Source organism: Perissodus microlepis, chromosome 7 (genome assembly GCF_051167445.1).
Source record: "Perissodus microlepis isolate ML-2025 ecotype Zambia chromosome 7, ASM5116744v1, whole genome shotgun sequence".
Classification (NCBI taxonomy): Eukaryota; Metazoa; Chordata; class Actinopteri; order Cichliformes; family Cichlidae; genus Perissodus; species Perissodus microlepis.
Genome location: NC_140467.1, coordinates 14,810,480 through 14,826,540, shown reverse-complemented (window position 1 = coordinate 14,826,540; position 16,061 = coordinate 14,810,480). Strand labels below are relative to the sequence as shown.

Here is a 16,061-nt window from a genome sequence, read left to right as displayed (position 1 = left end):
CTGAACGTTTGGACTGCAAATTGGCATTTTTTGTAGGACAGTGGCCAGGATGGTTCAGACGTTTTAATACTTTCAAAAATCTTGCAAGCAAAAAGCAAAAACAAAATCCCAAAACAAAACAAAAGCAGCTTCTCCACATTATACTGTATAATTTGACTAAAAGCAGGCTCAGCTTTTAGTCAAATTTAGATCATCTCTTGTTGGGGAAAAAAATCAAATAAGTCGGAAAGGAGCAAAAATGAAAGTGAATTAAACTTGGCATTTAACCAAACTCTGGACATTCACGAAATCCGAGACAGTCATTTAAATATCCCTGAAAGTTTCCGACATTTATTGATGTTTTTAACGTTGACATTAAACTGCTGCTGGAAATGTGATCACGAACTGAAGACATATTCTGCCAGTTTGCAATAAGAAGTGTAGTCCTGCTGATGACCTTTAACATGCAGAGAGAAGAATAAAGAGTAGTCCGTTTGAATCCAGTGACCCAGGTCTCTGGATTTTGCAAATTAAATCCAACTTTTATACAAGTACACATCAAAGTCTATTGATAGTGATCAGGTAAAACAGATGATTCAGATTATGCAAAAGTCCTATCAAAAGTGTCTTCATCTGAGAGCCTATCATATTCTTATTTCAGAGGACATACGGGCAATTTTACACAAGTGTGCAATTAAATTTTTGCCTCCCTCCCGTGTCTGAAAACCGCTTTTCAGATTTAACCATTTCAAATCAAAGCTGCTCATTAAAGTCCAATATTGTAATTTTATGAAGTAATAATTAATGCAATAACAAAACAATTCATTTGTTGTTTCATATTATCCTGCAATAACAGTCTGACGTGAGGTTTCATAAGCTTCAGTCATTTTAATGATTATAGGATAATTTTTTTTTGTTTTAATACAATGAAGCTAGCGTTGACTGTACAGCCACCAAGATGTTTCCACCTCAGTTGAGAACTAATAAAAAAAAAAAAATCATCATGTACAAAACTCTACTTCAGACACTGACGTCTAAATGCAAGAAAAAGCACTTGTTGTAGCCTGCATATTAATGTTCAAACACCCCAAATGGCAAATCCTACACAATGTGTGGTAGCTTGATTAGTTTAAAACTCTAAATAAAGCCAAAGACTTGAACACATCTCACGCACAATGACTAACCTGCACACATGTGCACGGTTTTAAATGTAGCAATCTGGGAAAGAGTAATATTTATATGCTGTGCTTAAAGGCTACCCTGAAATAATCTGAATTTAGAGTTGGTTTTTTAATGTCACTATATAAATTTTGCCAATGCCGACCAACTATAACTGAAAAAAACAAAACAAAAAAGCACATAACTGAAATGATCGAACTTACATTCGCATGTGAAGTTTTAATTTTATATTCTTCCACACCAGAGGTGTGGAGTAAGAGTGTTCTACAAACTTTTGTTCTCGGTCCCTATAAAAGCCCCATCTCTGGTTTATGAAAGCATCTCGACCGGCCATTCATTGGGCTGTCAAAAGTACCAATAAACCAAAAAAAAAACAACAAAAAAACCCCCCAGCTGATCTATGAGCAGTTTAGACCCACTCCATCATTCCAGTCGTTTAATTCCACAGTAATATCAAAAACGCTACTTAAATGAGCTTTTCTGTGAGACCGATTAATCATGATGTTCAAAACATTCACATTACTCCTTTATCCATGTGCGTGTCCACCCTTGGGTAGATGATTACACAATGAATTTCCTTTCAGATTCAAACTGAAGATGAGGTTTCATTTCATCCCAAGATGCATGATTTTCCTGTAAGGTCCTGGTCCGCCCCACAGCCCCCTGTCGTGAGACAAATAAAGACAAAGCTGTTGTTGTAGCGGCTTAACTGCTGCTAATTAACTGCTGTTAATTAACTGTAAACATACCTAAGAAGGCCATGCCAATAGAGGTGAGGCATCACATCTGCTTTCATGTGGTACATTAGTCGCCTCTCCTTGGCTTGGTTGAAGGGGAACGTTTCCAGCGGTTGTCCGTTGTAGTCGAACTCTGCCAGGATTACTGTGTTGTAGCTTGTGACCAAGGGACATGAAGTGTACCCATCATACTAAATAAACAAGAAAAGGACAGATTATCAGTTTGTGTGTTTTTCAGTAGACGTATTTCCTAAGAAGCAGCTTTACCATATAGAAAATTAAACACATGAATCATAGCTGTCACACTTACCTTCTTATCTGGTTTTTCTTTTTTCAATATTTTGCTGATAGTTCGGCTCAAGACGGCAGACTGTGCCGCTAAAAACAAACAAACAAAAAGAGTTTAAATTCTGCTTATATCCAACGAGTCCTTATTCGATAAACTGAATTACACCAGCATGTTTATCTTGGTCAAGTTTGCTGGAAGCTGTTGTAGGTCCTAAAATGTACACCATCATTGAGGTGACCTGCACATACAGACAATTACAAAGCTCAACCAAAAACAAAAGTCACGTTTTGTTGGACTATCTTTAGCTCTGATAAGCTTGTGCAACACCACAACATTCATTTCTATCCAGAGTTACATTCCTTTTTTTTGTAAAGAGCTTCCATTGATGATGGGATTAAACTGTTCTCCAGCACATCCTGAAAGTCTGGACTCTGTTGTGGCCAATCCAGGGCAAACAATGTCCCATGCTCCCTCAACCTCAATTTGAGCCAAATAAATTGTTTCCATTTGTAAGTATGTAGAAGAAAATATGCCATTGATGGAAAAGCCTGGTCATTCAGTCTTTACTTTTGGACACACAATGTTGCTGAAACTGACCAACTGAAGCAACCCCAGATCACCACACTGCCCCCACTGACTTTTACAGCAGGCACCAAACAAGATAAGTGAATCACTTCACCCACCTATCTTCTTACCCTGTCATACCTGTTGCTCTGGAACAGGGCAAATCCAGTTCGGACCACCTGGGCCTTGCCCATTGCTCCAGAGTCCAACCTCTATTCTCATTTGCAAACTGAAGGTCCCCCAGTCATACGTGGTTTTCTTAAAGCTACACAGCCATTTAGTCAGAATCGCTTGATTTTGCGTTACACTTTGTGTGTGGAAATGCTTTTACCCTGACTCTTACACATAGCTGTGAGTTTTACTCTTGGTTTTTACCTTCACCAATGAGGTTATTTTTCTCGGTAGAGCCTTTGTGTATTATCAGTCTGTCTGTAAACACATTAGCTCAAAAAGGTTTTGAATGTATTCTGATAAAACTTTGTAGGGCTGTAGAGTGGGGTCATGTTAACAAACCATTAAAATTTTGCTTCCATCCACTAAGGTCAACTCAATGATTTATTGGTTGAAAATTGACAAAAATGCCTTAAAATCTAGAATCTATGATTCTTACAATTTGGTGTGCATTGTTGATATATAGAACCCTACTGTATAAAGACTTAAAATATGTCACTTTTGACTTCTCCTTCAATGTTAATAGTTTGATCTGAAGGTCAAAGTGATAATACTACAAAGAACCATTTAAAACTATGTTTCTTACTGCCATAGAAGCTTATAGGGAACGATATACGGGGACTATTCAGCTATTAAGCAACTTGAGGGTGTGTCCATTTCTTAAATGGGAATTAAAGCCTGAAGTGGAGTACACACAGGAAGTGATTACATCAGAGAGTCAAGAACATTTAGTTGACATCAAGGCATAATGACCTGTGGCGATGCAAAGTGGGCAGGCCACGAGTCAAAGTCTCAACTCTGAGGCGGTCGGAGGTCTTTGTTACAAAATAAGAAATGTGGCAGAAGAATAAAAGACTTCAAACATAGCAAGCAGCATGTAAGGCTACTGTGCTCTCTGACTTCATTAGCCTCAACTAAATTTAACAAGTTCAGGTTGCTTGTTAAAACATCTTAACCAATCAGAAGCCAGAGATGCTTACAGCAGTTACTGTTCCAAATTAAGCAAACAGCAATGAAACTTTTGAGCTCTTATCCTAAAGAAGACTACAGCGAAATCTGAAGAATTTATAGTTAGTGATCTGTTGTTCAAGTGCGTCCATTGTGTATGCCTTCGACCTGTACACCCAAAAGACAGCATAGAGTAGATCCATATTCACTAGATCACCTTCAGAGAAACAAAGTGGCTCTGAACCTAAGATTTAACTATAAATCTGAAACTTGTTCACCTTGTGTAGCATTTTACCGACACACTTCCCTCCAGATCAAACTTCACCCAAGGACAGACAGATGGACTGACCGGCAGATAATGTCAACACTACAACTGTTAGAGGGGCTAAAAACACCCACATCCTCTAGACTGAAAAAAGAAAAGCAGTGAGCGATACATTTACAAAGGTATACAGTCGCTTCAGACTGCATACCCCACCATGACTAAGCAAAAACATGTTTTATACACACACACACACACACACACACACACACACACACACACACACACACACACACACACACACGTGTGTCTGCAAGATCCACCAATTCAAACTGCAATTCAGGACAAAAACAGAGGAACTCTTTGTAGAACTCTATTGGTAAAGTTGGCTGAGCAACAAAGCAGGACACTCCTCGGTTATGGATTCAAACATCACTTTAACGGAAATGCTCTTCACAGGAAAACCTTCCAGAAGGACAACAGTATAGTACCCCAGCTACACAGAAGTGACTCTCAGTAAAAAGCCATTAGACAGCTTTGTAAAGTATGTCATAGAGCTTTTAAAGAACTCCAAACTGAACTATCCAGTCAGAAGTGAACAGACCATGTATTTAACACTCGGCCGCTGCTCATCACCGACTCATATCAGCCTTAATGTCAGCACGTCTCAGCCTGGTTGGAGCTGAAGGAAGGAAAGCAGCCAAAACCAGTTCCAGAGCACAGCAACCGAACACTAAGATGAAGAGTCAAGTTTCTGCACGACAATGGCCTGAATGATACAAACAAGACAAATCTGGAGTGGCTTCAGGACATGTCCGACTCTGCCTGATTAGTCCAGTCCAAACGTGGGCTTAAAACACCTGAGAACATCTGTTCACGTAATCCTTTCATCGCGTGTGACCGTGGCAGGATGATCCAGGAAGAATAGCTAACCTGGCAATCTGTCTCCACACTGAAAAATGAAACTACTGCACAATAAAGTGTGGATATTTTCCTTAAGTGATGAGACACGATATGTTAAATCTAAAGTCTGCGCTGAATTGCTTGAAATGTAGTTTATTATTAACAGAGATTGCACTGGCTGCAATGACACAGGAAATCCAAAATTTGCCAAGTGTGCAGGATTAAAGCTTTGTACCATCTGTTCATGCCAAATACAACCAAAAAAACAAAACAAAAAAGAAAACCTTCTTTGTGAAATGTAAGGATCCAATCAAACTCACAAAACGATACCTGACACACTGACCAACCTACTAAAACAAGCAATGTCCCCACAGAAACAAATTCACTGGGTGTGGTGGTGTTTTTATAGTCTTGTTCCAACAAATGATTGTGTAATACAGCAGATAGTGGCTTTAAAAATAATAAAAATACAAAAACCCAACCAAAAGTCCAAGCAGGTCACACAAGAGGAAGCTGTGGAATGAATGAGCAGAGTTTTCCAGACTTTACTCGGCGCAACGCTCAACCTAAGTGCACAACACACTTACCGACAGCTGCTCCGGTTTTGGATGTGGGAAGGTTGGTGCAGTCTCCGATCCCAAACACGTTTGGATACTTGGTATGTTGGAGAGTTTCTTTGTTCAGATCCAACCAGCCGATCTCGTCGGCCAACGGATTGCCTTTAATCACCGAGCTGGGTCCCATTGGTGGTGTAACATGAAGCATTTCATACTTAAAAAAAAAAAAAAAAAAAAAAAAAAATTCTGGTTATTCTGGGGTTTCTTTTTCAAATATTTTAGATATTAAGATGCAAAAAGAGAAAATGTGTAGCCTAACAGGTTGCAACCCCCCCCCCACCCCCCAAAAACAAACACCCTTTTTATCAGTACTTAAAAAGGACATTTATACATGAAACAAAAGTGAAAGTTGCTGTTACAGTTACCTCGATAACTTTGGTTTCCCCTGGTTTGTCAAGATTTTCAAACACAGCTTCTTGCTTATCTGCGCGCACTTCAATCAGGTTGTGCCTCAGGTTAATCTGTAGGTCACGCTTTTTCACAATCTCCCACAGTGAGTCAGCGTATTTCTTTACCCCGAAGATCACAGGCAATGATGTGTTATAGATCACATTGGCTTTTGCTCTTTTGCCCGTCTTCAGTTGAAGCAGAAAAAAAAAAAAAAACAATCATCAAATTTGAAAAAAAATAAAAAATAAAAAATAAAAAATCACATTTGATTTTTCAACATTGTCTCTTGAATGGATCTCAAAGATTCAAGTACCTTCCTGAGGTAGGCGTCTGACAGGTACATGATCTTTTGTGGCGCTCCAGCACATTTCACAGGAGTATTTGGGAAAGTGAACACAGCATTGCCCTCTTTGAAATCCTGCAATGCTTTCCACGTTTTCTCCACAGTTTGGACAGAGTAGTTAGAGCCAATTTTTGGGTGCCCAAACCCCTCTGGGAGTCCTTTGATCTACAAGTAAAAACAACAGCAAAAAAAGTATGATTATAAATCTCTTAAGATGTAAATTGGCAGAGGCTGATTAAACAAATGGAAAAAAAAAACCCTGTGATTTCACCTTCTCATAATGGAGCTCTAAACCAAGCGCCACAATCAAATATTCATACGAGATCTGTAGGGAGAAAACGAGTTTATGTCAGGTCTTTAAAATAATATTCAGCTTCTCTCTCTCTCACACACACACACACACACACACACACACACACACACACGTGTTTTTAAGCCATTTTATAACTTTACAGTTTCCTGTTGCAAACTTACTTCAGTCCCGTCATCTGTGCGTACAGTATTTGTCTCTGGGTTAATTTCCTGAACCTTAGATTTCACCCATTTCACTCCAGATGGCATAAGACTTGCAGTGGGACGGCTTGAGGACGCTACAGTCTTTGCACCAGCACCAACCAGGGTCCATATTGGCTGATAGTAGTGGATCTGAAAAATACTTTTTTTTTTAAATAAAAAAAACTTTGTTGACACAAGCTTGTGTGCAAGTTTCCTTTCAAGGTTTGAAGCACAGAAATGTAAACATGAAGTCACGGATGAAATGAATGAAAGCCTAAATCTGCAGTGGGTGCTGGGTTACTGTGATCCTCTAGTGTGTCCTTACCTCGCTGGGCTCCACCACAGCTACAGTCTCTGCTCCCACCAGCCTCTTCATCCGGGAGCTCATTGTGATACCGCCAGTTCCTCCTCCCAGCACAAGCATTTTGTAATGCTGTTTGGCAGAGGCAGGGCTGCTTGTGTGAAACTGAGAGATAGCAATGCCCCTCGGGTGGCACTGCTTGAGATGACGCAGTGCAGCCATCCTGTGTCTGAACCATAAGCACAGGTCGTTTTAGATCAGCCTCAGCTACACTGTCTGGGGTTAGGGTAAAAACATGACAATCTCTACTTTCTGCTTTGCTGTTTCCCATTAGCTAGAAAGTAAAGAGCTTAACCTGATACAGGAATGGCTGGTGGAAATAAAACAAGCAGGATTTCAAACTCTCATCACATGTCTGAGCATTATTTGTTATTTGCAAATCAGCCCAAATATCTAGTGTTCTGACATGCACTAATAATGGAGGGGGGGTAGTGAGGTCATGATTTTGATTTTGTGGTTTTTATCTGTGGTTCTACCCACAGGTATTGTTACACAGGCGCCCACCAGGCCACAGAAACAAACATAAACAAACAAACAAACAAAAAAAAAAAAACCCACACAGTGTGCGATACCATAACATTTAACGGTGCTTTAAAGTAACAGGTCCAAAGAAGTTGTACACTGCACCACCACCTCAGAGCTGTTACACCAAAACAAACGTGAACACAGGTCTCAACTATCCGGGTCCAAGCACAGTCTGAACTCAAGGCAGTGCTGCTGCTGTTGCATGCTGCGTAACAAGCTGGCACCCGCACAATCATTCCAGCACAGGCAGAGAGCTGATAACGTGGTGCTCGGGTACACAAGTACGTCAATAAGCACAGGCCTACCTCAGCAGGAGCGCTGTCAACCTCCCGTGTTAATGTCCGTTTAGGCGGAATGCTCTTAGGCTGGGAACAAGTCCGTCTGACCTAATTTCTAATTTCCTCTCAGTGAAGAAGGTACCAGTGCCGCTTTCAAGCCCTACCCGCTGCCCAATTGCAGTTGGCACCTCCGGTCCCGCCCACTCCAGGCGAGTCACCAATCACAATCGACTTTTTTAACCATCAGTTTAAAACTCTAGTGTTAGCTTCTACAGCCACTGTAGCCTAATTAAACTAAAGGCATCAGAATAGATTATTGTGGGTATTTTGGCAAACGGGGTAACGTATATCCCAAAAGTTTAGACTTTTTTTAAGTGTTACATTGTTTTCCTGTGCTGTCGAAATCTGACACTCTACTTAACTAACTTTGGCCTGAAAGCACCTCAGTGTGGGCGGGTTGGGGACATGCCCGCCCCGCCTGCACGTAGTCGGCCTGGAAAGCACTGTTTACGGTACAAACTGTGACTTGTACGTGCTACCCTTTGAGCCGGTGATGGACCAGCAATGTATTTGTTACGTGATGTGCGAGAATGCTTTTATTATTAATAAAGTCATCTGTGACATCTCTGTTACTGTAGGCTTCTAGTAGTACTATACGAGTTTGCCCTTTAAACCATCAACATGCTGTAGGTTTGTTGTTTATGGCTGGTCATTTTCCTGTGGCACGCCCGCAGATTCTTATCACGTAAACTGCTCAGCAGATAAAACGTATAAGCTGGAGGGTTATGTTTATATAGAGGTTAAATTTGGTGCAAAAAGCCTACAACGAAAAGTTTTCATCATTATCATCATGACCGTGCTTGTTTTGTATTCATCAAACTGGTTTTACTGCTTCAGATGTCACCCCCATGTACCATCTGCTTTTGGACCATGTGTCTATAAACCAGTCCAAAGTTTAAATGATGAAAGTTCACTTGTAATTTTCAGCGTTTGCTTCACTCTTGTAAGGACTGTTGTATGGAGTGCATGTGCTACAGGTGGGATTTAGACGTGTCAGTACAGATATTACAATAAAAACAAACTTTTTGAAAGCAGTTGACACATAGTCTTAGCAGACTCAGAGTCTCAGTAAACACATCCATCAAAGCCTCTTCAGGCAAGAATAATAGATTTTTACACATTTAACAAATGCTATAACTAAGGTTTTTCATCCATCCATCCATTCTCCAATTCAGGGTGGGGTATGGGGCTGGAGCCAATCTCAGCTGTCATGGGGCGAGAGACAGAGTACACCCTGGACAGGTGATCAGTCTGGTACAGGGCCAGCACAAACAGAGAGACGCGCTGGCATTCACACCTATAGTCAGTTTTTGGAATCAACAATGAGTGTAACCTAGAGAGTACCATATAAAGATTTAAATGATCATGTCACATTTTACCTCTGACCTCTCCTTCAAGGTCAGTCGACTGGTCTGAAGGTCAAAGTGATAATAATGCTATAGAGCAACTTCAATTTAATTTTCTTACTGCCATTGTTTGTATTGACAACAAGCATATAAGAAATTATATATATGGATATTCTAAATATCACGTAACATTTGACCTCTGACCTCACTTTTATGTTTCACACCTGCCTTTCTTTAAAGTTGACCCCAAATTTGTTATATCTTTAAAGAAAATGTTATCAAGAGGAAGAGATTGAGCTGCTTAGTTTGAAACATACTGTATATTACATAATATAATATATTTTTTCCAAACTTTAGTTTTCATTTGTATTCTACTTGCCTAAAATGCTTTAGTTGTCTGAAAATGTTTAGCTTTAGTTGAGTTTTTATCACCACGCAGTCACCTCGCAGGCTGGAGCCTATCCCGACTGTTATAGTGTGAGAGACAGAGTACACCCTGGACAGGTCGCTTGTCTGGTGCAGTGCCAACACATAGACAGACAACCATTCGCGCTGTACCTACAGTCAGTTTTTAGAATCCCCAATTAACCTAACTCCCATGCACTCCCTTTGAACTGTGGTAGTAAGCCAGAGAACTTGAACCCACGCAGACACGGGGAGAACATGCAAACTAAACACAGAAAGGCCCCAGCCTGGATTCTAACCCAGGAACATCTTGCTGTGAGTGCTAAACACCACACCACTGTGTCACCCTTAACTCAAACAAATATTTATGACCCAAATGCTGACTTTAAGTAATTTTATTACAAGTAATTTTGTTAGATAAGTACAATATAAAAGAAACATGCATTTAATAGAATCTGGATAAAGGAAATTTACGTGACTGACATACATTCAACCTACACTAAGCAAAATTTGCCACTGTAATAACCTTGGTTATGTCTCTCCGAGCTCCTTGATCCCTTTCTAATGAGAGCATCAGGTGCTTTTAGTCCCTGTAGGGTCGACCTCGCCTTCTGCACACCTGTTTTGTGTTATGCAGTACAGGAACACTGTGTTTTAAGCAGTGCACATATGGTGTGATATCGTTTTAAAAACTAAAGATGTTCAGCGGTGAAAACAATGACTGTTAAAACAGTTTCACATTATTTACGTAGAGTATTATTTAACCGGAGCTTGTGCTTTCTAGCATTTAGTCTGTTTTGCTTTATTTGAAATGTTGATGCAACAGACGGTGCACCTCTGTGTTGCATTCATTGTGCTGTAGTTTGCCATGCATTCATGTTCTAATAAAGAAGTCCTCAGTAAACGAGACAGCATTTGAGCGAGGTGCCCAGTGGCACTTCAGTTTACACCTTTAGAAATATTGCTTGATTAAAACAGGAGTGGTGTCTGGAAGCTCACGGCTTGCTTTAGTGTAGAAAGTCTAATGTTGTGATAATGGTGTGACTGTTAAACTGCGCAACTCTGTTCTCTAAATGACAAAACCCCCCATTATTTCCTAATCAGTAGGGATGATTTTCTTTCGTCATTTTAGCCTTTTTGGCCAGGGTGAAGGGAGTATCCGCCATCAAACAAGAAGACAGCCATGTAACTACGCCCCTAGCCCTGCTACACTGGCAGGGCTAGGGACCAGGACTCTCCTCTTCGGGTTTTTGGGGGATGTTGCTAACTCCGGGTCCGATAACAGGCACCACACCCGCAGTAGATGGGCTCGGTGTGAGGTCTCGCAGCAAGCTATCAAATACGGCTCATTTCTCGACTTTTAACAAAATGCTATACGTCGCCAGGTGTTTCATCAGATTCGAGGAGTTACCTCCTTTGCACAGTATCACCTTAAAGCACTTGTTGCAGGGTGCTGAGTTTGCATCTTTTGCTGTGAAGTACAGCCAGACTTTGACCGCTTTACCTTGGGCATTTTTAATCTGTAGCTCTGCTCTAAAAGAACGTACGTACCTGGGCCCGCCTACTACGCTTGCAAAGGTAAAATGATTGGCTGGAATCCAAAGTGTATGACATTTCAGGAAAAAAAAGCACCGAAATAAAGCAGCGAAATGTGCGCTGCTTTTTGGCCTGTCAGAACCGGTACCCATCCCTAGTCATTACGCAGGTTGTAGAAGTGAGGGGTGTGTCTGTACGCAGGTTGTAGAAGTGAGGGGTGTGTCTGTGCGCAGGTTTTAGAAGTGAGGGGTGTGTCTGTGCGCAGGTTGTAGAAGTGAGGGGTGTGTCTGTGCGCAGGTTTTGGAAGTGAGGGGTGTGTCATTACGCAGGTTCTAGAAGTCAGGGGTGTGTCTGTGCACAGGTTGTAGAAGTGAGGGGTGTGTCTGTGCGCAGGTTGTAGAAGTGAGGGGTGTGTCTGTGCGCAGGTTGTAGAGTGAGGGGTGTGTCTTGTCAGATTATAATATTATTTTATGCCATGTTAAACCCTTAATTAAAGATGGTGAAGTATTATGTAGTTTTAGTTTGCATTATTCTCCTGAATTAGAAGAAGGTGATAACTATTGCATTTGTTAAGCTGAGTTGCATTACATTAGACTGCTGGTTTATTGTGAATGAATGATATTGTTTTATGATGCATTATACTGCTGAGTTATGAGAAATACTGTTTGCAGGAAGTCATCGCCTTATTTGTCTGATTAGAAGAGAACAGAACATACTGGAGTTTTCTGCCCCATCTCAGCGGGAGCAGATAAACAGGGAGCCAAGGTCGTAGCTTAGGCACTGTGTGAGAGAAAGAATGTGAATGTTTAGGCTTTTGTGATTAGGTGGGGGCCACTAGAGGCTATAAGAGTTTGATCAATGCTCCACCATTTTGAGATCTGATGCTGTCTGCGTACGGTGTCCATCTCCCACGCGTGTGATCATTAAAATCATCGTTTGACTCAACCCGGCCGGACCAGTGTTGTTATTGTGGTTTTTCCTCTTGTATCCATCCCCAATATTTGAATCCGTAACAGTCTGTACGCAGGTTTTAGAAGTGAGGGGTGTATCTGTGCGCAGGTTGTAGAAGTGAGGGGTGTGTCTGTACGCAGGTTCTAGAAGTGAGGGGTGTGTCATTACGCAGGTTCTAGAAGTGAGGGGTGTGTCTGTGCGCAGGTTGTAGAAGTGAGGGGTGTGTCTGCACGCAGGTTCTAGATGTGAGGGGTGTGTCATTACGCAGGTTCTAGAAGTGAGGGGTGTGTCATTACGCAGGTTCTAGAAGTGAGGGGTGTGTCTGTGCGCAGGTTGTAGAAGTGAGGGGTGTGTCTGTATGCAGGTTTTAGAAGTGAGGGGTGTGTCTGTGCGCAGCTTTTAGAAGTGAGGGGCGTGTCATTACGCAGGTTCTAGAAGTGAGGGGTGTGTCTGTACGCAGGTTTTAGAAGTGAGGGGTGTGTCATTACGCAGGTTCTAGAAGTGAGGGGTGTGTCTGTGCGCAGGTTGTAGAAGTGAGGGGCGTGTCTGTACGCAGGTTTTAGAAGTGAGGGGTGTGTCATTACGCAGGTTGTAGAAGTGAGGGGTGTGTCATTACTAGGAATGGGTATCGTTTAGGTTTTGTCCGATGCCAGTACCAAACCGGTACTTTTGACACGTTGCCGGTGCTGAAACGGTGCTCAAACCGGTTCTTAAAGAATGGAGAACACAAAATTGGTCCAAAAACCTCTCATGTTCAGCTGTTTTTTTGTAAAAAGATAACAATGTTAGCCTTTTCTGCAGCTATAGGGCATATATGGTATCACTCTTGGCTGGAAGCAGTGCTTAATCAATGGAAAAAAAGACAAACTTTGTCCAAAAACCTCTCATTTTTAGCTGTTTTCCACTTTTTCTTTGGTCAGTTTAGCCTTTTTGGCCAGGGTGAAGGGAGTATCTGCCATCAAACAAGAAGACAGCCATGTAAGTACGACGGTGTTTGCTAGTTCACCTTATGCTGGGCTTACACTGTGCGATTTTTGGCCCATTTTGAGACGATTTTTGAGTCGTGCGACCGTTTTGACGATCGGCCCGATTTTGGCCTTCATCGTGCGTCGTGCATCGTGTAGTATACGTGGGGTAACGAGACGCGATTAACACCTCACGACCAGCTCCCGATCATCAATCGCTTGGTCGTGAGGATTTCAAACCTCTTTGAAATCCTCGCGATTGTCGTGAGGCTGTCACCGCAGTTTGTCACACTGCGCACGCGCAAACACAAATGTCAGCGAAAAAGACGGCGCAGCACGGCAGTGCAGCGTGTGATCTGGACACAAGCGATGGAGGCACAACTTGTAGAACTTTGGAAAGCTCATCCGAGCCTTTTCGATGTGGCCTCACAAAATGATCACGACCACAACAACCGTGAAAATAGTTGGATCTACACTGCTGCTCAATCACAGCTGCCTGATCAATGTTTTTCATTAGCAATTTAGCAAAGTTGATGGTGGTGGTGTGCGTGTGTGTGTGAGTGAAAGACAGAGAGGGAGAGCGAGCGACAGAATTTCTGTTATAACCTTCATTTTATGTACGCACAGTGTGAGCACTCAGGTCGCATCAGAGCATTGGGCCGTATAGTGTGAGACCCTGCATCGTGACCTATGAACTTCTAACCCCTGCGAGTGAACCGTACAGTTTTGAGCAGGAGCTGAATCGCGCAACTGAAAAAATCGCACAGTGTCTGCCCAGCATTACGTGCATTAATGTAATAACGTGGTTAGCCTACTCAACGTAAATTACACACGGGCAACACGCAGAGAAGAACGGCTGCTGCTGCCATCAGCTGCCTTTTAGAAGTGAGGGGTGTGTCTGTGCGCAGGTTTTAGAAGTGAGGGGTGTGTCATTACGCAGGTTCTAGAAGTGAGGGGTGTGTCTGTACGCAGGTTTTAGAAGTGAGGGGCGTGTCATTACGCAGGTTCTAGAAGTGAGGGGTGTGTCTGTGCGCAGGTTGTAGAAGTGAGGGGCGTGTCTGTACGCAGGTTTTAGAAGTGAGGGGTGTGTCATTACGCAGGTTCTAGAAGTGAGGGGTGTGTGTGTACGCAGGTTTTAGAAGTGAGGGGTGTGTCTGTGCGCAGGTTGTAGAAGTGAGGGGTGTGTCTGTACGCAGGTTTTAGAAGTGAGGGGTGTGTCTGTGCGCAGGTTCTAGAAGTGAGGGGTGTGTCTGTGCGCAGGTTGTAGAAGTGAGGGGCGTGTCTGTACGCAGGTTTTAGAAGTGAGGGGTGTGTCATTACGCAGGTTGTAGAAGTGAGGGGTGTGTCTGTACGCAGGTTTTAGAAGTGAGGGGTGTGTCATTACGCAGGTTCTAGAAGTGAGGGGTGTGTCTGTGCGCAGGTTGTAGAAGTGAGGGGCGTGTCTGTACGCAGGTTTTAGAAGTGAGGGGTGTGTCATTACGCAGGTTGTAGAAGTGAGGGGTGTGTCTGTGCGCAGGTTTTAGATGTGAGGGGTGTGTCTGTACGCAGGTCTTAGAAGTGAGGAGTGTGTCTGTGCGCAGGTCTTAGAAGTGAGGGGTGTGTCTGTACGCAGGTTGTAGAAATGAGGGGTGTGTCTGTGTGCATGTTGTAGAAGTGAGGGGTGTGTCATTACTAGGAATGGGTATCGTTTAGGTTTTGTCCGATACCAGTACCAAACCGGTACTTTTGACACGTTGCCGGTGCTGAAACGGTGCTCGAACCGGTTCTTAAAGAATGGAGAACACAAAATTGGTCCAAAAACCTCTCATGTTCAGCTGTTTTTTTGTAAAAAGATAACAATGTTAGGCTTTTCTGCAGCTATAGGGCATATATGGTATCACTCTTGGCTGGAAGCAGTGCTTAATCAATGGAAAAAAAGACAAACTTTGTCCAAAAACCTCTCATTTTTAGCTGTTTTCCACTTTTTCTTTGGTCAGTTTAGCCTTTTTGGCCAGGGTGAAGGGAGTATCTGCCATCAAACAAGAAGACAGCCATGTAAGTACGACGGTGTTTGCTAGTTCACCTTATGCTGGGCTTATGCTGGGCTTACACTGTGCGATTTTTGGCCCATTTTGAGACGATTTTTGAGTCGTGCGACCGTTTTGACGATCGGCCCGATTTTGGCCTTCATCGTGCGTCGTGCATCGTGTAGTATACGTGGGGTAACGAGACGCGATTAACACCTCACGACCAGCTCCCGATCATCAATCGCTTGGTCGTGAGGATTTCAAACCTCTTTGAAATCCTCGCGATCGTCGTGAGGCTGTCACCGCAGTTTGTCACACTGCGCACGCGCAAACACAAATGTCAGCGAAAAAGACGGCGCAGCACGGCAGTGCAGCGTGTGATCTGGACACAAGCGATGGGGGCACAACTTGTAGAACTTTGGAAAGCTCATCCGAGCCTTTTCGATGTGGCCTCACAAAATTATCACGACCACAACAACCGTGAAAATAGTTGGATCTACACTGCTGCTCAATCACAGCTGCCTGATCAATGTTTTTCATTAGCAATTTAGCAAAGTTGATGGTGGTGGTGTGCGTGTGTGTGTGAGTGAAAGACAGAGAGGGAGAGCGAGCGACAGAATTTCTGTTATAACCTTCATTTTATGTACGCACAGTGTGAGCACTCAGGTCGCATCAGAGCATTGGGCCGTATAGTGTGAGACCCTGCATCGTGACCTATGAACTTCTAACCCCTGCGAGTGAACCGTACAGT

At 42.6% G+C, this 16,061-nt stretch overlaps 1 protein-coding gene across 1 annotated transcript; it reads right to left on the bottom strand.

The window, feature by feature from the left end:
* Nucleotides 1-302: 302 nt before the first annotated feature.
* sqor (sulfide quinone oxidoreductase) lies at nt 303-8,235 on the bottom strand. The gene is made up of 10 exons (XM_084933722.1): nt 8,069-8,235; nt 7,203-7,407; nt 6,857-7,027; nt 6,654-6,707; nt 6,353-6,547; nt 6,015-6,224; nt 5,620-5,803; nt 2,206-2,273; nt 1,908-2,086; nt 303-1,821 (listed from the first exon to the last, which is right to left on the bottom strand). Exons 2-10 carry the CDS (start codon nt 7,398-7,400, stop codon nt 1,764-1,766), a joined length of 1,317 nt encoding a protein of 438 aa, XP_084789848.1. The 5' UTR covers nt 7,401-7,407; nt 8,069-8,235; the 3' UTR covers nt 303-1,763.
* Between the last annotated feature and the right edge of the window lie 7,826 nt (nt 8,236-16,061).